The sequence below is a fragment of the Mercenaria mercenaria genome, chromosome 3 (genome assembly GCF_021730395.1).
Source record: "Mercenaria mercenaria strain notata chromosome 3, MADL_Memer_1, whole genome shotgun sequence".
Classification (NCBI taxonomy): domain Eukaryota; kingdom Metazoa; phylum Mollusca; class Bivalvia; order Venerida; family Veneridae; genus Mercenaria; species Mercenaria mercenaria.
In genome coordinates, this window is record NC_069363.1 from 46,424,164 (window position 1) to 46,447,003 (window position 22,840).

General features: G+C 36.2%; 1 protein-coding gene across 4 annotated transcripts in view; it reads left to right on the plus strand.

Annotated features, from left to right (window-relative positions):
* LOC123525808 (microtubule-associated serine/threonine-protein kinase 3-like) overlaps window positions 1-22,840 on the plus strand; it is a 222,842-nt gene that overhangs the window by 128,945 nt on the left and 71,057 nt on the right. For all 4 annotated transcript variants that reach the window (XM_053538360.1, XM_053538362.1, XM_053538361.1 and 1 more), the window contains 2 exons: window positions 9,316-9,350; window positions 15,800-15,873. In XM_053538360.1, coding sequence (XP_053394335.1) covers window positions 9,316-9,350; window positions 15,800-15,873 — 109 coding nt within the window. The remainder of the gene's footprint in view (window positions 1-9,315; window positions 9,351-15,799; window positions 15,874-22,840) is intronic.

The window sequence follows — 22,840 nt, forward strand, 5'->3', positions numbered from 1 at the left end:
TTCTCAAATGTTTCTTTTTCTTTGATTTTTTTTACAAACAAAACAACAAGTTTTACAATGTCTGGCCAATGAAATGCAAAGATTTAAAACCAATGCAGAAATTTGTTGGGTACTTTTATCTGGGGAACACATTTTCTAAAACAGAAGTTTTAGTGTTTCAGTCAGCGAGGCGCAGAAAGGGAATCAAAATAGTAAAAATAATAATAAACAAATTTAAATGAAAATGATATATAAATTTTAATGATAAACTATGCGATAAAACAGTTATAATATGTAGTGCTCGTGTGTTACCAGGATATATCAGAGCTAGGGGTACATTTCGTTATTTTTCTCTTCACATATCTGTCTCGGCCTACCGGCCTCGACGATATGTGCAGAGAAAAATACCCTCGATGTACCCCTAGCTCTGATATATCCTGGTAACACACTCTCACACATACTATAACTATTACTTACATTTCAATGATGTTCATGTTGGGGGATTATGACGATGTAAATAATTAGTGATATGATAATTAAAATATTGATAGTTTATCTTTCAGAAACTTAGGCGTGTATCACCATAGCAAAGTCTTTACTCATTATAGCAACAGCACATAGAATATCTATCAAAAATTCAGAAATATTGCTAATCAGTAGTTATAATTGTTATAATTGTTAATAATTGATATTACGATTATGTTTATGAGTATGTGATCAGTATAAAAAAAATTGTTTACTTGTACATGCATATTAAAGTCCATTTTAAGTTAAAAAAAGGCCCATTACTTCCATTCATAGATGCTGCATTTTTAGCTCACCTGTCACATAGTGACAAGGTGAGCTTTTGTGTTAACCCTTCGTCTGTAGTCAGTCCGTGCGTCAACAATTTCTTTTTAACCAAACTTGCACACAACTTGTATCACCATAAGATCTCGGTTCCTTCCTTGAACTGGCCTGATCCCATTATGGGTTCCAGAGTTTGTCACCTCAACACAACAAAGTCGTATCTCTATATAAATTTATAATAAGATACAACTTTGTTGCGTTGAGGTGACGAAATTTAACTGTTATGGGTTATAGCTATTTTGACCTTGTCTGCACAATAGCAGCTTCATTTATGATTTGAATTTAATCAAACTTGCACAAAACTTGTGTCACCATAAGATCTCGGTTCATTTCTTGAACTGGCCAGATCCCGTTATGGGTTCCAGAGTTATGGCCCCTGAAAGGGCCAAAATTAGCTATTTTGACCTTGTCTGCACAATAGCAGCTTCATTTATGATTTGATTTTAAGCAAACAGTCCGTGCGTCAACAATTTCTTTTTAACCAAACTTGCACACAACTTGTATCACCACAAGGTCTTGGTTCCTTTCTTGAACTGGCCAGATTCCTTCATGGGTTCAAGAGTTATGGCCCCAGATAGTGCCAGAATTAGCTATTTTGACCTTGTCTGCACAATAGCAGCTTCATTTATGATTTGTAGTTAATCAAACTTGCACAAAACTTGTGTCACCATAAGATCTTGGTTCCTTTCTTGAACCGGCCAGATCCCATAATGGGTTCCAGAGTTATGGCTCCTGAAAGGGCCAAATATAGCTATTTTGACCTTGTCTGCACAATAGCAGCTTCATTTATGATTTGATTTTAAGCAAACTTGCACACAATTTGTATCACCACAAGATCTTGGTTCCTTTCTTGAACTGGCCAGATTCCATCATGGGTTCCAGAGTTATGGCCCCTTTAAGGTCCAAAATTTGCTTTTTTGGCTTTTGCAGCCATATAGAGACTTCATTTATGGTTTGATTTGATACAAACTTCCAAAATATCTTCAACAACAATAAATCTCAGATTCCGTGACAAATCTGTCAGATCCAATTGTAGGTTCCAGAGTTATTTTATATCTGATTACCTCCCCTGATCGTAATCAAAATGGATTTATATCAGTAAGTACTCTTAGGATTTATTTGAAATTTCATTATTGTCATTAGTTTGACTGAGACAATCAGGGTAGATAACTATGGACTGATTTTATGTCAAATTACCTCCCTTTATTTCAAATGAAAATGGGTATATCTCCGTAACTAATTAAGATACTGATCTGACAACAGATGGACTTGGCCAATCAGTAAAGATACATATTGACTGAATTTATGACAAGTTACCTCCCTTTATTTTATGTAAATGAATATGTCTCAGCAGCATCTAATGAGATTGGTTTTTAATGTTATTTAAGTCTTCCAGGGTAAGGAATAGTAATGTTAGTACAAAAATGCAGCATTTGAGCCTAGGACCCTCAAAACTTGGTATGGAAATTGGCCCTGACTAGGTCAAAAGGGATTGTTACAAGAAAATGATTATCCTGATAATATTTAATGTGTATGCCTATGTGCTCTATGTCAAAACTTGATCATATCATTTTGAGCAATGGTACTCAGGTGAGCGATACAGGGCCATCATGGCCCACTTGTTAAGATTTTACTGGAAGGGACAGTAGGTTGTTTTTTTTCCCAGAAGTTTCAGGAGAAACATTTATTCAACATTTAATCCTGACAGAAGATGTAAAGACATATTCTTCATTTTCTTTCTATTGATCCAAAGTGTGGCTTAATAAGTTTTAGGAGAGAAAACAATTTCTTTCCACACATGGGAGTTGGTTTCACACAATTTGCATTGTCTCATTGCATTAAGTTGTCATGGGAATTTAACCTGAGAATTGTACATTAATTTTTGTATAATGCAATTTCTTACAAAATTATTTGAAGAAATGAAATACAGAAGGATGGGAACACTTAGTGGTTTATTGTTGGGGACTTACTGTCACTGCCGTCAGTTTGAGATTTACTGGTGTCGAATTTGTTCTTGTGAGGAAGTTGTCACATGCTTGAAGCAATTTTAGAAATTTGCCAGGTACTTGAAAGGTGAAGACATTTTCAGGTACTGGTAAGTTTGTGAGGAAGTTGTCAGCTTCTTGAAGTCATCAGGTTTCGGAAGAATTGCAAGGAAGTTGTCAGGTACTTGCTGAGTTGTGAAGAAGTTGTCAGGTACCATAGAGTTTTTAAAAAGTTGGAAGGTACTGAAGAGGTTGTTGGCAGGTAATGGAAGAGTTGTACAATAGTTGTCAGGTACCAGAAGAATTATGAGGAAGTTGTCAGGTACTAGCTGAGTAATTAGGAAGTTGGCAGGCTCTAAGAGTTCTGAGGAAGTTGTCAGGTACAAGAATTGCATTGAAGTTGTCAGATACTTGCTGAGTTTTGAAGAAGTTGGGAGGTACTGAAGAGTTGTGTGAAAGCTGGTTCTGGAAGTTGTCGGGTACTTGTAGAGTTGTGAGGAAGTTGGCAGGTACTTGTTGAGAACAAGATAAACAGCAGGGCTGATAGGACTTGATTGTCATATATAACTAAAATACTGCTGTAAAAGGTTGTGTTGAAACCTATATGAAACCTGACAAATAGACCAATAGATAATCGGAGAAGTCACTTTCCTATAGTTACTTAAATAAATTGTCAACAATTTAGATTTGTCTGATTAGTTGGAGATTCTTCATGACTGATGCTGTAGAATCAACATAGTCTATCCCTTCTTTACTAATGCCCTTTTATTAAGAGACAGGCAATTATCTGTGATACCCAATCAATTTTATTCACCAATTAAGGTAGAGTTATACCAGTAAATTGTTTGTGCTAAACCAAAATCAATCCAGCATCATTGATTGTCAATCATTTTGTCAAGGAAATCGTTTTCTGATTATGTAGAGGGGAGGGGGGTAATGGAATGTCAAAGATATATGTAATACATTAATTTTAGGCAAGATATGTGTACTAACCTAGGTTCACTCAGCAAGTTGTTTGATCAGAGGAGCTAATGAGGCTCCAACTGAGGTAACGCTATATGTTCTTTATCAGATATTCCCCTTTGTTATGTCCGCACACGTAACGTACGTAGCAGTAACGTAACGTAATAATACGTATTAGCGTCTAATGGCCCTTTCACACTTCTGTAGAATCAACATTTATTACTGTACATGAAATTCATTTTGAAAATATTTCTGAAATATCTAGGTCTGGAGTTCTCAAATTTTGAAATATCTGACATACAAGGCGTATACTGACACTTTTTAGCTACATCAAAAAAGAGCTATTGAACAATTTGACAGACTGTTCCAAAAATCTCCATATACCCTTGCTCTGTTACGGATCCCTGGGTGATTTTTGTTTTTTTCTGAGTGCAAATATTTTTTCATTGATGAAAAAGCTGACGTGTCGTGCTAAAGCCCAGATATTTTCAAATTGTAAGAAAGTGCTCAAAATTGACTTCCCATCAGCAAAAAAAAAATAAAATAAAATAAATAAAAGAAGTCAGCGTGCATACATATAGACGGGGTGGCCCCTGCGCGTGACCATGACTATAGACCAATGCGAATGTGACTTTCATTTTCAAGTTTAGCCTGTGTACTTTCATTTTCTTTACTTCCGGGGAAAGACTGAAGGTCGTCTGACGTCATTATTTCTGTGTTGTTAAAAACATAAGCATGCCTGGCGAGATTGTATAAAAATGTGCCTGCCGTCCTAAGCAGTTGTTTGGTTTATAAGGCAGTTACTTATTTGCACTTCCTTATACTTTCAACACACATTGTACCATAAATAATAAATAAACCATGCGGGAGAAGTATTTTGTGTATCATCATGTTGTATATTGATTATTGAATCTTGCTGATCTCCTAAGGGAACTAATAGATTTGTAGTTCCTGCCGTTTAGGCTTTGCAGTTGAAAGTTGTCTCCCTTTCTTTTGGTCTAAGGGTGCCCATACCTCGTCACCTCAACGCAACAAAGTCGTATCTTATTATAAATTTATATAGAGATAAGACTTTGTTGCGTTGAGGTGACGACCTGTTGAAGGACTGTAACGATCAGAATGGGTAAAAAAATGTCTAAGGAATAAGGTATATTTCACTGTTAACACGTTATGTAGAGGTACACATCTGCAAAACATTTTGAAGTTTAAAATCATGTGTTTTTTTCTGTTTTAAGACATTCCATTCATTTACTAGGCAGTTTTTAGCAGATGGTTTATCATCATTCCTTCTGAAATCTCAATTTTTATCAAGATTATTAGTCAGCCATTGTCCTTTGAGATCTGTATCAGTTACCAGGCTTGATGAAGGTACTAATGAGAATTTATCCTGATTAGTTTCATCAATTGCCTCATTTTCTGCTAGAGATGACATTTCACCTTGCTGATAGCTTCCTAATGTAACAAGATGTTGTGATATAATTCATGGACTGAAGTGTTTCAGTGGTTAGTTAGTGACCACTGTTACAGTGAGGAAAGTGGTTGCTTTCTATTTGATGTTAATGTGTTCAGCTGGAATTTGTTCCATTTCAGTCTTGTTGCATTGTGCTTTGGTTGGATTGTGTGCCATTTTAGTATTCAGATAAATCACTGGATTTTTTCCCATTTTGTTATTTTAAGATTCAAGTATTTTCTTTGATTTTGTTTCATTTTGTCCAGGACTGTGTTCCATTTTAATGCTCAGGTATTGAAAATGGATTGTGCTCCATTTTGTTCAGGATTATGTTCCATTTAACTGTTGTAGTATTGGACTGGATTTAGTTCCATTTTAATGTTCAGGTACTGGACTAGATTGTGTTCCATTTTGTTATGGATTGTGTCCCATATTTAGCTGGATTCTATTCCATTTGTATCCCCAGTCGAAATTGACTGTTTATTACCATGGTAATTTATGGTTTACCATGGTAGTTCATGGTCATGGGACAATGGTTGACCATATGGCTGTGGTAATTGGCACCACAGACATAAAACATGGTATCAGACTATGGTCAAAAGATCATTCATTCTTCTACCGTAAGGGGTGCCTCCGTGGCCGAGCGGTTAAGGTCGCTGACTTCAAATCACTTGCCCCTCATCGATGTGGGTTCGAGCCTCACTCGGGATGTTGAATTCTTCATGTGAGGAAGCTATTCAACCTGCTTACGGAAGGTTGATGGTTCTACCCAGGTGCCTGCTCGTGATGAAATAATGCAGAGGGACATCTGGGGTCTTCCTCCACCATCAAAAGCTGGAAAGTCGCCATATATGACCTAAAATTGTGTCGGTGCGACGTTAAACCCAACAAAATAAAAATAAAAAATTAAAAAGTAGGGTCGGGAAACAGCAAACAAAGACTTTTTTTAATGTGGCCTTATTGTTAAACATTCCTTCCCCTTTGGTGATGTTAAATTGATCAATGGAGTATGTTTAGCAGAATGTTTGATGTTGCTTGTTAAATATTCAGTTAATTCTTTTCTTATGAATCTCAGTTGGTGACATCAAAAATAAATAAAAGATGTTTCTATTTCTGGTCTCAGATGTGTTCTTGTTGGGTCTCGTAATTGTTTGTTTTTTTTAGGGATGAACATAATGAATTTATATTAAAAATGGATGAACAGTTATTCATTCAGATTTTATGCATACTTATATACATGGTTAGAAAAAACACTGATGTCTTTTTAATACTGCAAAGGAACATAATCAAAAACAATTTTCTAATGTGTTAATCAATATTTAAACCTTTGACAAATATTAGTGAAAATAATTATCAGAAATAGACTTTAACAAGAAATTATAATATTTTATGTTCGCACCAAAAACCATAGTAGCCACATTCACATTAGAAGCAAAGGCATTATGAGCCTTAAATACAGATAACAATTAAAATGACAATTTTTCGTTAAAAGAAAAGGGAAAACTAGTCAAGATAGAAAATCAGATTACATAGAAATAATAATTGATGAAAGACACCTGCAACTATATTGGATCACAATTAGAAGTGAAAGCTTCTGTTTGTTAATTCTGATATTTGATTTTGTGATTATATAGGAGAATCCAAGACATAGATATAAGTAACTTCCTTAAACATCGGATTGTCATTTAACATAGGCAATGATAATGGATTCTACAATTTAGCTGTCATACGATAATGCAGGAATATATTCCAAGAATATATGATGTTGATTAAACTGTTCCATAAAAATCAGTGTTTGGTGTGTTGAAAAATAAATGATGGAGGTTAAATTCTTAATAAAACGCGAAAACGGTGCAGAGACGTCGGATGGAGGAAAGGATTATAAACAATTGACATACTATTAATATTGAATTTCAATGGCAAGTTATATTGCGACAGTGTATTTAAATGTATATTGGTTGCCTCGGTAACAATGGAATGCGAAGCACACAAAGAGAAAGTAGAGGAAGACGATGAGTATCATGAAAATGTTCATTTAACTGTGCCGCAAAATACACTGACGCGGACAGTGTCTTATCAAGATACTAAAACATTGTTAAGATGTAGAAAACAGACTACTCTGTTAGCGACATCGACAAGTGAAACAGACTTACGTAGATACTCTTTGTCGCCATTATTCATACGGAGATCTGCGTCTGTGAATGAATGCTCATCGGAATTATCAAGATCTCCTCTTTCAATTCGAGTGAATTTTAGCGATGATGAAGTTTTTGAGTTTCCACATACACGATCACCAATGTCATTGAAGGTAAAAAAATGTTAACTTTGCTAAGTAATGTTATTAGTCTCTGAAACTGGTTGCAGTGTAGTATTTAATTTGACACTAAAATTTCAAGTATTAATAAGATTGTAATTTGTATTTCAATGTCAAGGTCGTTAAGATCATATACTGTAGTAGCATTATAGTAAAAGTAATTCTTATCCCTTATCATGCTGGACACGATCGATTATGTCTTTGCAACCAGTGTAAATTTGATCAGCCTGCACACTCCTGAAGTCTGTACTGTTACTATTCAGTCAGTGTCTTTTTTTGGTAAGCACCTTTTTTAACAGTCGCAGTGCTATTGTCCAAACTGAAACATGGACAAGTTTGTTATAGAAATTTAGCAGGGTAAGTGTGAAGTATTATCAAATAGAGACTGGTCTTAGTGAGAGTGAAGACAGCTTGGGTTAGGGGCTTCAAAGTTCAAGGTCACTAGGAAAGACCTCCTTATATATATTTAAAAAAAAAAAATTTTCATCACCTTAATAAAATGCTACATATTGTTTCTCAGTATCTCCCATACACACCCCGTTAGTAAAAAATTACATTTTAAAATTTCTTAGTGCATCCGCTGTTTTCTGTAGTTTTTACATGTTTGATTATAGTCTTGGGTGCTTTCCATCTAGCAGCTCTTGTTTTGAACATGCTTGGTTAACTATAGCCATTCAGATCAGTCATGCAGTGGCTTAGGTTATGTCTATTTGGCACAGGAGAAAAAAAAACTGGGAAAATCAATTTGTTTTAATCTTACTCCACTGCTTTTTTCAAGGCAGATTTAAGATAATAAGTTGGTTTAATTAAACATCAAAGTGCTTGTTGACGGGTGGTGTTAATCAGATATATTAACAGATCTCTGTAACAATTGTATTTATAACTGTTGTTTTTTTCCTCACTCTTAAAGAAAGATGTAGATGAGCGCCAGTATCCCTATGTTTTTTTCTCATTCATTAACAGTGGAAGTAAATCCAGAAGGTTGTTTCTGTATTAACAGTTTTAGTGCCCTTTTCTCAGAACATAGATTTTAAGCTACCAGTTGAAACTTTGCTGTGTTTAGAGACAAAAAGTTTATTTACAAAATATTTGCAGTATTTATTGAAATATTTATTATTATTATTATACCAGATTTATATAGTGCCCTTTTCATGATAAGCATGTTCAAAGGTGCTACATAAATAACCATTCAGCCAATGAGCTAAGACTAAGGCTAAGCAACAATGTTGATATGCCATTTTGGTTGACTGGTGTTTTTGGTGTGATGTTGATGCTTTGGTGCCATTTTCTGTTTACCTTCTTTTGCTTTTGGAAAGAACTGAATTGGAGGAAATACACTTCAGATTAAATTGTTTTTAAGTTTCTAACCGGGCACGAATGAGCTACAGAGGAAAAATGATGGTTAGAAACATTAGATAATTATGTTTTACATTAAATATCTTGTATAAGTTAGCATTGAACCACTTTGTATTATATTTAATGTGAACTTGCTTTATTAAAATGACATAATAATTAAAAACAATGCATTGTGTCTGCTTGATTACTTAAGTTTTGTACTGAGTCCACTTATGACGCTCTCCGGATCAACATTGCAACACAGTAATAGTATTTAAGATGGTTCTGTTGGTTATTTTAGGTGGTTTTGTTGGACACATTCATGTATCCACTGCCAGATAAAGCCCCAGGTAAACATGATAGTAAAGAACAGAGAGCACAATATTAAGGGCACAAGAATTTTGTCTAATGTTAAAGGCAATTTTATTTTCTATTTGCAGAAAGAGCTCAGCTTCAGCAGAAGATCCAGCAATAGGTAAGTCCTAGAGTTTACAATTAGCAGTGTGAAGATCACTGTTCATAAACATAATTTTTAAAAATCTCAGTAACTCCAGATATGATGAAACTTTGTATGAAGATATATTTTTCAATTAATTTCCACTACAATATCTTTGCATCTTCTGAATGAAATGGAAGTGCAGAGCCATTTAGTATACATTTATCTCCCCTTTCCTCAATAAAACACAGCACAGTGGCAGGATATGGCTGTCTCTTTGACTGCTCTCCTTAGTTCTTAGTGCCAAATAAAGTTATGAGACTATCAATATTTCCTAGACATGATAATTGGTAGTTTCCTCAGCTTGTGTGTTCTGTGTAAAAGTAAATTGTTTATGTCTAGGCAGTCAAAATATCCAAATCATTTATTAGGCATTTTCTATTCAATATTTAACATCTGTTTTAGTATTTACTGCTTCCAGCTTTCATCAGGAATCTATCTGCTGGTTGCCTGATGTATAAATGTTCAAATTTATGGATGGCCACAGCCTACTTGACAGGAAATTATGGGGGTGACATATTGTTTTTGCCCTGTCCGCCCGCCTGTCTGTCCATCACACTTCATTTCCGATCAATAAGTGGAGAACCATTTAACCTAGAACCTTCAAACTTCATCGGGAGATAGGGCTTATGGAGTAGACAACTCCTATTGTTTTTGGGGTCACTTCATCAAAGGTCAAGGTCACAGGGGCCTGGACATGGAAAACTGTTTTGGATCAATAACTTGAGAACCACTTGACACAGGAAGTTAATACATCGTAGGATGATTGGACATGCAGAGTAAATGAACCCTATTGATTTTGGGGTCACTCCATCAAAGGTCAAGGTCACAGGGGCCTGAACATGGAAAACCATTTCCAATCAATAACTTGAGAACCACTTGACCCAGTATGTTGAAACATCATGGGATGATTGGACTTGCAGAATAGATGACCCCTATTGATTTTTGGGTTACTTGATCAAAGTTCAAGGTCACAGGGAGAACCTTCAAACTTCATTGGATGATAGGAATTACAGAGCAGATGACCCCTGTTAATTTTGGGATCACTTGAGCAAAGGTCAGGGTCACAGGGGCCTGACATGAGAAACTGTTTCTGATCAATAACTTGAGAACCACTTAACCAATAATGTTGAAACATAATAGGATGATGGGAAATGTAGAGTGGATGACCCCTATTGATTTTTGGGTCACTTGATCAAAGGTCAAGGTCACAGGGGCCAAAACATGGAAAACCTTTCCCAATCGGTAACTTGAGAACCAATGCCACTTTGCCTATAATGTTGAAACTACTTTGGATGATTGGACATGCCGTTTAGATGATTCCAGTTGCAGCCAACCATCAGTGTCTCTTGGACTTTTGCTCCTGTCCGGCCTATTGACTTCTTGTCTATCATGCATTGGGGGAGACATGGGCCTTTCTACAAAAGCATCTTCTAGTTTCTGTTAAGGATTCTGTAATTAGGTAAAGCAAAGTCATTGTGTCAAATTTGTTCATTTGTCGAATTTGGTCACAAGGTGTGTTTCATTTAATGCTAGCTTAGTAAAACCTATGTAACTAGGTCAGATGTTGTTTAAGAAGGTGCACTTCCAGTTTATCTGTCTCTTCATGCAGTTTTATCTTAAAGACCCACCTCAACCTAGTGACCTACTTTTTCCTCCCACATGAACTTCGTGCAAATCCTTCAAATATTACTGGTATAATACAGCTATTCTACCAGATGACAAGATGAGCAATTTATGCCCTGCCTGAATAAATAATGTTTTCACAACTTCATCTGCAAACTTATTCAGTCATTTTCTTTTCAGTATAGTTTTACAAAACAGAGAATAATAACTATCCTACACTTTAGAAACAATTTTTTAATATGGTCTAAACTCCACTTAATCTTTTAAGAAATGTTCATACTGCTACATTAATTTAATAATATATTTAGACATACTGTCTTGGCCTTATATATGTCACTGTCAGTTTGTAACGAGATATTTATTATTTCTCATTTTTAGCTCACCTGAGCACGAAGTGCTCAAGGTGAGCTTTTGTGATTGCCCTGTGTCCTTCGTCGTCCGTCCGTCAGTCATCCGTCATCAACAATTTGACTGTTAACACATTAGAGGTCACAATTTTTGCCCAATCTTAATGAAACTTGGTCAGAATGTTACCCTCAATAAAATCTTGGACAAGTTCGATATTGGGTCATCTGGGGTCAAAAACTAGGTCACCAGATCAAATCAAAGGAAAAGCTTGTTAACACTCTAGAGGTCACAGTTTTGGCCCATCTTAATGAAACTTGGTCAGAATGTTAGCCTCAGTAAAATCTTGGACGAGTTCGATATTGGGTCATTTGGGGTCAAAAACTAGGTCACCAGGTCAGATCAAAGGAAAAGCTTGTTAACACTCTGAGGTCACAATTTTGGCCCAGTCTTAATGAAACTTGGTCAGAATGTTACCCTCAATAAAATCTTGGACGAGTTCGATATTGGGTCATCTGGGGTCAAAAACTAGGTCACCAGGTCAGATCAAAGGAAAAGCTTGTTAACACTCTAGAGGTCACAATTTTGGCCCAGTCTTAATGAAACTTGGTCAGAATGTTACCCTCAATAAAATCTTGGACGAGTTTGATATTGGGTCATCTGGGGTCAGAAGCTAGGTCACCAGGTCAAATCAAAGGAAAAGCTTGTTAACATTGAAGAGGTCACATTTTGGACTATATTGTTACAGTCCAGCTATGTTTCAACTCAATTAATGTGCGTAACTGTGGTAGCGTGTCAACGGCTGCTGGACTCGTACAGTTGATCTGTAATCAAGACGGACTAATATTCGATCACAATAATTACAGAATACTATATTCTAGTATCTGTAATGATCCTGCGAACTCGTAGAGGTGATCTTTTATCCAGACAGACAAAGACTTGATCACAAAATTACAGAACACTCAAAATTCAAGCATCTGTAATGGTTCTGTAAAGCTTCTGTAATATTGGTGTTGGTATGCTGAGGGTAGAAGATAAATGCTTAGGCTACTTGTCTGTTCCCAGTTATCAGTAGAAAGAAGAGCAATACTGTTCCAACTTTACTGATTTTAATAGATGCCTATACTCTGGCTTTACGACTTGATGATTTCCAGCATGTACGAAAAATATGTTGGTGAACGTATAATTTATGCTTCAAAACGGCGCACACTTCTGATGTTCAAAATCCTCCGTAGAATTAGATGAAGTTTGGTTGATAAATATTATAATACAGCTTTTCTATATAAAGATCTTGTTTGAGTCAGTGACCAGTATTAAATGAGAAAATAATTATAAAATAGATCATCTACGTTTCGAAAAATGCGTATCAAATTCTAGATATTGCAGATCAGTTATATAGTGTTCTAGCTTTAGTCCAAAGAGGTAAATGGAAAGTCACACTGGTTTAAGTACCATTTAATTTCGTAAATTACTGTTCTTTAGCCGTAACGTATGCTAGAAAGCTGTTGTAAAACTGACTGCAGTCGAACATTTCCAGCCCTATTTATACTAAATCTAAGGAAACGAACAAGAACTTGTTCGGAAAATGTTCCACGGTTCGTTTTAGATTACGTCCAGTGTTCGACGTTCGAAAATTGCTCGATTGACGTTCGGAAACGATCAAATTTTGTACGGACGATCGCTGTCAACCAACCAAACCAACCAGAGAAAATACGATCTCATGCTAAAACTGAATGAAACTTTGATAGAAAATTACTGTTACATAGAGAAAAGGCTTTCTTAAAATGATTAATACCATGGGATTTCCACCAAAATAAGTCTTTTGCCGAAACATAGTGATTTACAGTAATGTAAACAATACACTGGAAGCAGTTGCTAATGACAACGGAAGTTATACAACCCCATCATGCATCAATGATCATGGCTGACGTAAACATGAAACATACAGTAATGTGAAATAACAATAAATGCAGCTTTCTGGCAAAGTGTGCGCCGTTTACGAGTTAAAACACTGGTAATCATTAGATATAATAACATATTTCATAACCCTAACTGTTTATAGCGTGACATTAAAGGTTGTTGGCAAAATAACCATCATTTGCATCACAACAACAGTAACAACATGTTACGATACAAAGGTAATGGCAGGGTGTATCAGTATCTTCATGAAACTTGGTCAGAATGTTAATCTTGATGATCTCAAGGTCCAGTTTGAATCTGGGTCATGTAGGATCAAAAACTAGGTCACCAGGTCAAATCAAAGGAAAAGCTAGTTAACACTCTCGAGGCCACATTTATGACCATATCTTAATGAAACTTGGTCAGAATGTTAATCTTGATGATCTATAGGTCAAGTTCAAATCTGGGTCAGGTGGGGTCAAAAACTAGCTCACTAGGCCAAATCAAAGGAAAAGCTTGTTAACACTCTAGAGGCCACATTTATGACTGTATCTTCATCAAACTAAATCAGATTGTTAATCTTGATGATCTTTAGGTCAAGTTTGAATCTGGGTCATGTGGGATCAAAAACTAGGTCACCGGATCAAATCAAAGGAGAAGCTAGTTAACACTTTAGAGGCTACATTTATGACCATATCTTAATGAAACTTGGTCAGAATGTTGATCTTGATGATCTTTAGGTCAGTAGGTCAGGTGAGCGATACAGGGCCTTCATGGCCCTCTTCTTCATGCAAACCATGTATAATTACCATCATGGAAATACAAAAGAATACAGTTATTTTGTGGCATAATTGTCTTTAAGTTTTGTTCACTCTCCTGGAAGAAGGATAGTCTTATTTTTAGCTCGACTATACGAAGTATAAGGAGAGCTATCCTACCTGCCCCGGCGTCTGCGTCTTTCCGCGTCCCCACCTTGGTTAAAGTTTTGGTGCACTTTCTCTTTTTCCAACTTATCTCTGTAATTACTTGATGGATTTGATTCAGACTTGAAATACTTATTCCTCATCATCATCCACATCATCTGACATAAGGGCCATAACTCTGGCACCAATATTTCATGAATTATCCCCCCTTTTCACTTAGATTTTCAGGTTAAAGTTTTGATGCACTTTCACTCTATCTCTGTTATTACTGAATGGATTTGATTCAAACTTAAAATAGTTGTTCAACATCATCACCCACATCATATGACACAAGGTGCATAACTCTGGCACCATTCTTTCGTGAATTATTCCCCCTTTTTAATTAGAATTTCAGGTTAAAGTTTTGGTGCACTTTCACTCTACTCCTGTTATTACTGAATGGATTTGATTCAAACTTAAAATAGTTGTTCAGCATCATCACCCACATCATATGACACAAGATGCATAGCTCTGGCACTAATTTTTCATGAATTATTCCCCTTTTTTACTTAGAATTTCAGGTTAAAGTTTTATGCAGTTTCACTCTATCTCTGTTATTACTGAATGGATCTGATTCAAACTTAAACAATTGTTCAACATCATTACCCTTATCATATGACACAAGGTGCATAACTCTGGGACCAATTTTTCATGAATTATTTCCCTTTTTTACTTAGAATTTTAGGTTAAAGTTTTGGTGCACTTTCACTCTGTCTCTGTTATTACCGAATGGATTTGATTCAAACTTAAAATAGTTGTTCAACATCATCACCCACACCATATGACGCAAGGTGCATAACTTTGGCACTAATTTTTCATTAATAATTCCCCCTTTTTACTTAGAATTTTAGGTTAAAGTTTTGGTGCACTTTCACTCTGATTCTGTTATTACTGAATGGATTTGATTCAAACTTAAAATAGTTGTTCAACATCATCACCTACACTATATGACACAAGCTGCATAACTCTGGCACCAATATTTAATGAAGTATGCCCCTTTTTGCTTAGGATATACTTATATAGTGTTTTGATACATTTAATCTTTACCTCTGAGGCTCTTATTACTTTAAGTTGATATTTTTGACATAGACTCAGGCTATTGTGCAATATCTTCATCCACAATTGGAGTCATTAAACACTCCAGTGACAGCTCTTGTTTCCTCAGATGTGCCCAGTTTCACTATCCAGCATAGAAATAGTCGAGCGCGCTGTCTCCTGTGACAGCTCTTGTTATCAGGAACTAGCAGCAAATGAAAATGCACCAAACTGACTTTCAAGCTGTGATAAATTATTTTAACTAATGATAGCATGTAATTGCTGCCATTTAGAGAGGTTCCTGTATATATTTATCTACCTGGAAAAAGTGATTTCAACTGAGGGCATAGCCTGAAGTTCTTTGACTTGAACTTTTTTCCAGCACACACAAAAGTAGCATGTTTATGAAGTTTTACATATTTTGTGGGTGAATATCCTTATAACATATGTACAAGGTTTTTAGTGAGGGAAAGTAACTCTAGACTTAGCTAAAGGTATAGAATTTAAGAGTTTTTTCCCTTTGATTATTCACTAATATACCATAATTCTAATTTTTTACAGTCGTCATCGGAAATCTGTCGTTGGTCCAAACAAGTCGCCAGTGTTACAAGCTCGATGTCCCTCTCCTCAGATAGGTAGGTTTATATTTTTATGTCTACATTTATAACAACGTGGAGTGGTGCATAAAGTGTTACCACAACCTGTGTGTCTGTCCGTGAGTGCATAAAATCCTGTCTGGCCTATAACTTTGCTGTGCTTTGTTGGATTTTGAAATAACTTTGCACAAACAACCACCATGACTAGACGATATTTGTACCCCCCGACAATAAAGTTGTAAGGGGGGGTATACTGGTTTCAAGTTGTCTGTCTGTCTGTCCATCCGTCTGTCTGTCCGTACACACAATCTTGTGCGCACCATCTCTCCTTATCCCCTTGACAGAATTTAATGAAACTTCACACAAGTGATCAGTAACAACAGTAGTTGTGCATGGGGCATGTTAGGTTCTTTCAGAAAAAAAACTTGCAGAGTTATGGGACTTTGTTTTTTGTTACTATACTATAGACATAGACACAATCTTGTGTGCACCATCTCTCCTCATCCACTTGACACAATTTAATGAAACTTCACACAAGGGATCAGTAACATCAGTAGTTGTGCATGGGGCATGTTAGGTTCTTTCAGAAAAAAAAAAATTGCAGAGTTATGGGACTTTGTTTCTTGTTAACATACTATGTACATACAGTCTGCATATGCAATCTTGTATGCGCCAAATCTTCCGAACCCTTTTACACAATTTAATGAAACTTCACACAAGTAATCAGTGCCAACCCTAGTTGTGAATGGTGCATGTTATGTTCTTTTAGATAAATATAATCTGCATAGTTATGGGACTTTGTTTTTTGTTACTAAACTGTATACATACAGTCTATATACATACAGGCAACATAATTATGCAATCTTGTGTGCGTCAAATTGCAATGTACTGTGTCAGTGCATGCGGGGGGTACATTCATCACCTTTAGTGATAGCTCTAGTTTGGTTTGGACTGGAATATATATTTATTTAGAAATGACCTTGAACTATTGTATCTGCAGAGATACAAGGGATTATGAACAGGTCATATTTTCACACCTTAGGCACAGAATAAATATGTATCCATTCTTCCAGAAACAACTTTATTTAGTTGATAAACATTATGATTGGCCTAGTTTTTTGCTCGACTATTTGAAGAATCCTGGTGTTAGCATCGGCATCGGCGCCACACCTTGGTTAAAGTTTTGCATGCAAGTACATATAGCTGTCATTTAAAGGCATAATGTGTGCTTCATTGGGATAGAATATTGCAACAGGACACAGAAAGGTCAGTTTCACACTATGGTGTCAAAAGTTGTGTCAGAATGTTGTCCTGTGATATTGTTCTGTAACATTGACTTGTATGGAGCTTCATATTTTTCAACTGATAAAATGTTTGAGTCATTGAGGCTGTGTTTTGCACCAACATTCTTGTTTTTTGTTTCTTCAGGGTTTTTTAATCAGTAATGAATTTTGAAACAAAAAAGGAAAACTGATCCTGAAAGTTGCATGCCAGGATGTTTTGAATGAGTCTTTGTGGAATAATTGACAAGATTATGGAGTGTTTTGTTGCCTGTTGTTCTGCAGTATTGTTACAGAGGATATTACCTTCCTACAGTGTTACGGAGATAATTGGGTGACAGAAATGAGGGTAATCTGTATTGTTGTTTCCTGGCAACAGTAGTAAATTGCAAAAGTGGCCTTTATGCTCTTAGAAGTTTATGCAGTTATTTTATGGGTATTTGCGGAACAGTCACATATTTTTTCCAGGATGTAGAGGAGACAATGTTAAAACTGCAAAGGGCAGCAATCCTGAATGTCATCCCCCATGTCAGGCATTAATAAATTTGACTGTGACCTGAAATAAAAAAGAAATACAATATGAATTATGTTTTGTTATCCAAGTCCAGTATCTGAAATTTCAGAAACTGAACTTGGGTAAAGGCTGTTAATAAAACACTCCGAAACAGCATAATGTTATGCAGTATTTAACACTTTGATAAAACATGGATGATATTGATTTGTGCAGAGTATCTGTAGGTTGGTCAGCCACATGTGTCAGACTGTCTGCTTAACTCAATATTGCTTTCAGAAAACTGTTTATTACAGATGGAGTTTGTTTACCACAGATATTAAAATACTGTTATTAAATCTGTTGTTAAAAGTCTCGGGGGGGGGGGGGGGGGGGGGGGGCCTGTGGATATGAACTAGATATTTTGTTTGTTTTATATAGTTTACCCACTTCAAAATTGTTATGCTTGTTGGCAGACTGTGTATTGGTTGGCTGATAGATAATTTGGTTCCCAGTCAATAATTAGAGAATACTTTGGCCAACAGTGGTCAGTCTTTATACAATGATTGTCTGTGGTCAGAAGATTATGGATCAGTAGGTCAAATGACAAGGTAACAATGTCTTTAAGAATGAAAATGGTTTTTACTCTAACTAAAAACTTTGGCCTACAGTGGTCAAGTTTCGTAGGATGATTGCCTGTGGTCAGTAGATGACGCTTTTGCTTTGGGGGTCATATGTCAAAGGTCATAGTCACTGACCTCAAGACTGCAAATGTTTTCTGCCTTTAAACTCAGAGTTGCCTGAACACTAATAAACAACAATGATATAATAATTGTTTCTCTGATTCCGTTTGTTGACAAGAATGTTTTCAGGTAATTTAGTTTTAGCTCTTTATTTCCCTGGAGGATAAGCAAGCGAATTATTAGTCTTTCCTGCAGCAGCCATGGATACCATTTCAATTTATTTTATAAAAGGAAATTATAGGAGAAATAATGTAGTGGAATTGTAATTTGTTTTTTTTTTTAGAAAAAGTATAAATAGTTTTTTCTTTGTCAGGAAAGTTACTTACAAAATTCGACATCTGGTGTTGTCAGAGAAAGTAGGTAAAAGAAGTTTTCCTGTTCAATAAACCCACATTTTTAGCTCCCACAGTAGAGAAAGCATGTATTGGGAACCTGTATGGTGGACATGTCATACATGGAGTGCCCTTGTATGGTCAGTGATGGTTATACAATACAGGATCTGCCCTTGTGTGGTCAGTGATGATTATATAATACAAGAACTGCCCTTGAATGGTCAGTGATGATTGTGTAATACAGAAACTGCCCTTGTGTGGTAATTGATGATTATGTGATACAGGACATGCCCTTATGTGGTCAGTGATGAATATATCCTGCAAGAATTACCCTTATATGGTTAGTGAAGATTATGTTATGCAGGATGGTGGACATGTCATACATGGAGTGCCCTTGTATGGTCAGTGATGGTTATACAATACAGGATCTGCCCTTGTGTGGTCAGTGGTGATTATTTAATACAGGAACTGCCCTTGTGTGGTCAGTAATGATTATGTAATACAGGAACTGCCCTTGTGTGGTCAGTGATGATTATGTAATACAGGAACTGCCCTTGTGTGGTCAGTGATGATTATGTATACAGGAACTGCCCTTGTGTGGTCAGTGATGATTATGTAGTACAGAAACTGCCCTTGTGTGATCAGTGATGATTATGTATACAGGAACTGCCCTTGTGTGGTCAGTGATGATTGTATAATACAGGAACTGCCCTTGTGTGGTCAGTGATGATTATATAATACAGGAACTGCCCTTGAATGGTCAGTGATGATTGTGTAATACAGAAACTGCCCTTGTGTGGTAAGTGATGATTATGTAATACAGGACATGCCCTTATGTGGTCAGTGATGAATATATCCTGCAAGAATTACCCTTATATGGTAAGTGAAGATTATGTTATGCAGGAACTGCCCTTGTGTGGTCAGTGATGATTATTTAATACAGGAACTGCCCTTGTGTGGTCAGTAATGATTATGTAATACAGGAACTGCCCTTGTGTGGTCAGTGATGATTATGTATACAGGAACTGCCCTTGTATGGTTAGTGATGATTATGTAATACAGGAACTGCCCTTGTATGGTTAGTGATGGTTATGTATACAGGAACTGCCCTTGTGTGGTCAGTGATGATTATGTATACAGGAACTGCCCTTGTGTGGTTAGTGATGATTGTATAATACAGGAACTGCCCTTGTGTGGTTAGTGATGATTATGTAATACAGGAACTGCCCTTGTGTGGTCAGTGATGATTATGTAGTACAGGAACTGCCCTTGTGTGGTCAGTGATGATTATGTATACAGTAACTGCCCTTGTATGATTAGTGATGATTATGTAATACAGGAACTGCCCTTGTGTGGTTAGTGATGATTATGTATACAGGAACTGCCTTTGTGTGGTCAGTGATGATTATGTAGTACAGGAACTGCCCTTGTGTGGTCAGTGATGATTATGTATACAGGAACTGCCCTTGTGTGGTTAGTGATGATTATATAATACAGGAACTGCCCTTGTGTGGTTAGTGATGATTATGTAATACAGGAACTGCCCTTGTATGGTTAGTGATGATTATGTTATACAGGAACTGCCCTTGTGTGGTCAGTGATGATTATATCCTACAAGAACTGTCCATATATGGTTATTGATGATCAAATAATACAGGAACTGCCTTTGTGTGGTTAGTGATGATTATGTAATACAGGGACTGCCCTTGTGTGGTCAGTGATGATTATATCCTACAAGAACTGCCCTTTTGTAGTTCGTGATGATTATGTTATACAGGAACTGCCCTTGTGTGGTCAGTGATGATTATATTCTACAAGAACTGCCCTTGTGTGGTTAGTGAGGATTATGTTCTACAGGAACTGCCCTTGTGTCACAGGTTAGTGATGATTATGTAATACAGGAACTGCCCTTTAGTGGTTAATGATGACTACATCCTACAAGAACTGCTCTTGAGTGGTTGAAGATGATTATGTTATACAGGAACTGCCCTTGTGTGGTTTGTGATGATTATATCCTACAATATCTGCTCTTGTGTGGTTAGTGATGAATATGTTCTACATATAACTGCCCTTATGTGGTCAGTGATGATTATGTAATACAGAAACTGCCCTAGTGTGGTCAGTGATGATTATATCCTACAAGAACTGCCCTTTAGTGGTTAGTGATGATTATGTTAACAGGAACTGCCCTTGTGTGATTAGTGGTGATTATATCGTACAAGAACTGCCCTTGAGCGATTGGTGATGATTATGTTCTAAAGGAACTGTCCTTGTGTGGTTAGTGATGATTATATCCTACAAGAACTGCCCTTGTGTGGTTAATGATGACTACATCCTACAAGAACTGCCCTTTAGTGATTATTGATGAATATATAAACAGGAACTGCCCTTGTGTGATTAGTGGTGATTATATCGTACAAGAACTGCCCTTGAGTGATAGGTGATGATTATGTTCTAAAGGAACTGCCCTTGTGTGGTTAGTGATGATTATATCCTACAAGAACTGCCCTTTAGTGGTTAGTGATGATTATGTAAACAGGAACTGCCCTTGTGTGATAAGTGGTGATTATATCATTCAAGAACTGCCCTTGAGTGATAGGTGATGATTATGTTCTAAAGGAACTGCCCATGTGTGGTTAGTGATGATTATATCCTACAAGAACTGCCCTTGTGTGGTTAGTGATTGTAAAAGTGGCTTCTGGTAGCATTGTGACCAAATATAGGAAAGAATTTTTCACAATTTCCCTGATTCATTACCCAGAGGATCTTTATCACTTACCATAAGTTGGGGTAAAGTCAGAATTGAAGGTTAAAGAATGAAATTTATTTCTAATGTTATTTAATGAAACCTGGGCAATAGAAAAAATTTTACTATTGACCAGCAAGCCATTTAATAAGAGTACAAAGTGTAGTTTCAGTATCATTGTTTGGGGCTAAGTGTTTATTTTTCTAGGACAAAAACTAATGTATTTCAAACTGAAAAAATGAAATAAGCAGGAACTTAATTTGTTTCTGATTTTGTTGAATTAATCAGTTTGTCACATGTAGAATGATAATTTCACCTTACGATGTTTTGTTGTTTTTTTTGAGTGGGAAATGGAGTACATGCTGAATATGTTTAAAATGGTCTGTGGAAAACTGTTGTCATGTAAACACTTAAGTATAATTTCCTCATATACAAAACACATGCGTCATTTGATTTCAAGACTTTATAAGGAAACATGATACCAGTGATACATAGTAACCTTCCATGAATGCTGAAATGGTTTGAATTGTCATATTGGGCGTGTAAGGAACAGGATTTGAAAAACATTCAAGTGACATTTTAACATGTTCGGAAAAAGTTAATGCAAGAAATGTTTAGAAGACCTGTTGATAGACTGAATAAAATTCTTAAACTAACAAGTAAGTAATCTGATTTTGTCTGAATCTCACAATTTTTTATCGAATTTTGATTCAAAATTAGTGAAAAACTGACTTTATTTCCTGCTGTGTCACATGGATCTGTTATAACTTAACTCATTTACTGTGAAGAAATTTTAGTGTGTTTTGACTATGTAAGGTGGAATATTATTTCCTTTTTGAGGGATCAAACATACAACATTCCCCCCCGGCACTTAGATTTGCCTTTGTCCGTCTGTCCTTCTATCCATGCATCCATCCATCTGTCCTTCCAAATTTTTGTCATGCAAGTCTCATAAAAAAATTCACTTAAGGTCAACATACCTCAAAGGATTGTTAATCAGCATGATTGTGAAGTTATGCATTTGGTGTTTCAATAGTGAAGTGACAGAAGTGGGCATCAGTGTGGACCTGTAGACACACATCTAGTATGCTTCTGTTTCATTTAACTCTTGTGGCATTCATTTTGGCAGGTAGATGGGTCCTCAGATTTTTGCTACATTTTCAGCAATGTGTTTTGAGAAAAAAAAATTCAGGGTTCAGTAATGGGCAAGATTGCTCCGCTGTCTTATTTGTCAAGTTTGCTCTCCTACTTCTTGAGGAATCTTCTTGCAGTTTGTCCTCTTGTTGATATTTCTAAATGTCCTTACCTGTTGTTCCTCACAGGGATGTTAAAGGTCACCTGGCAGTATTAACCATGTAGAACTTTAAACTCCTAGTACTTACATAGAAAAATCGTAAACTTGAGGATTTTGGCAA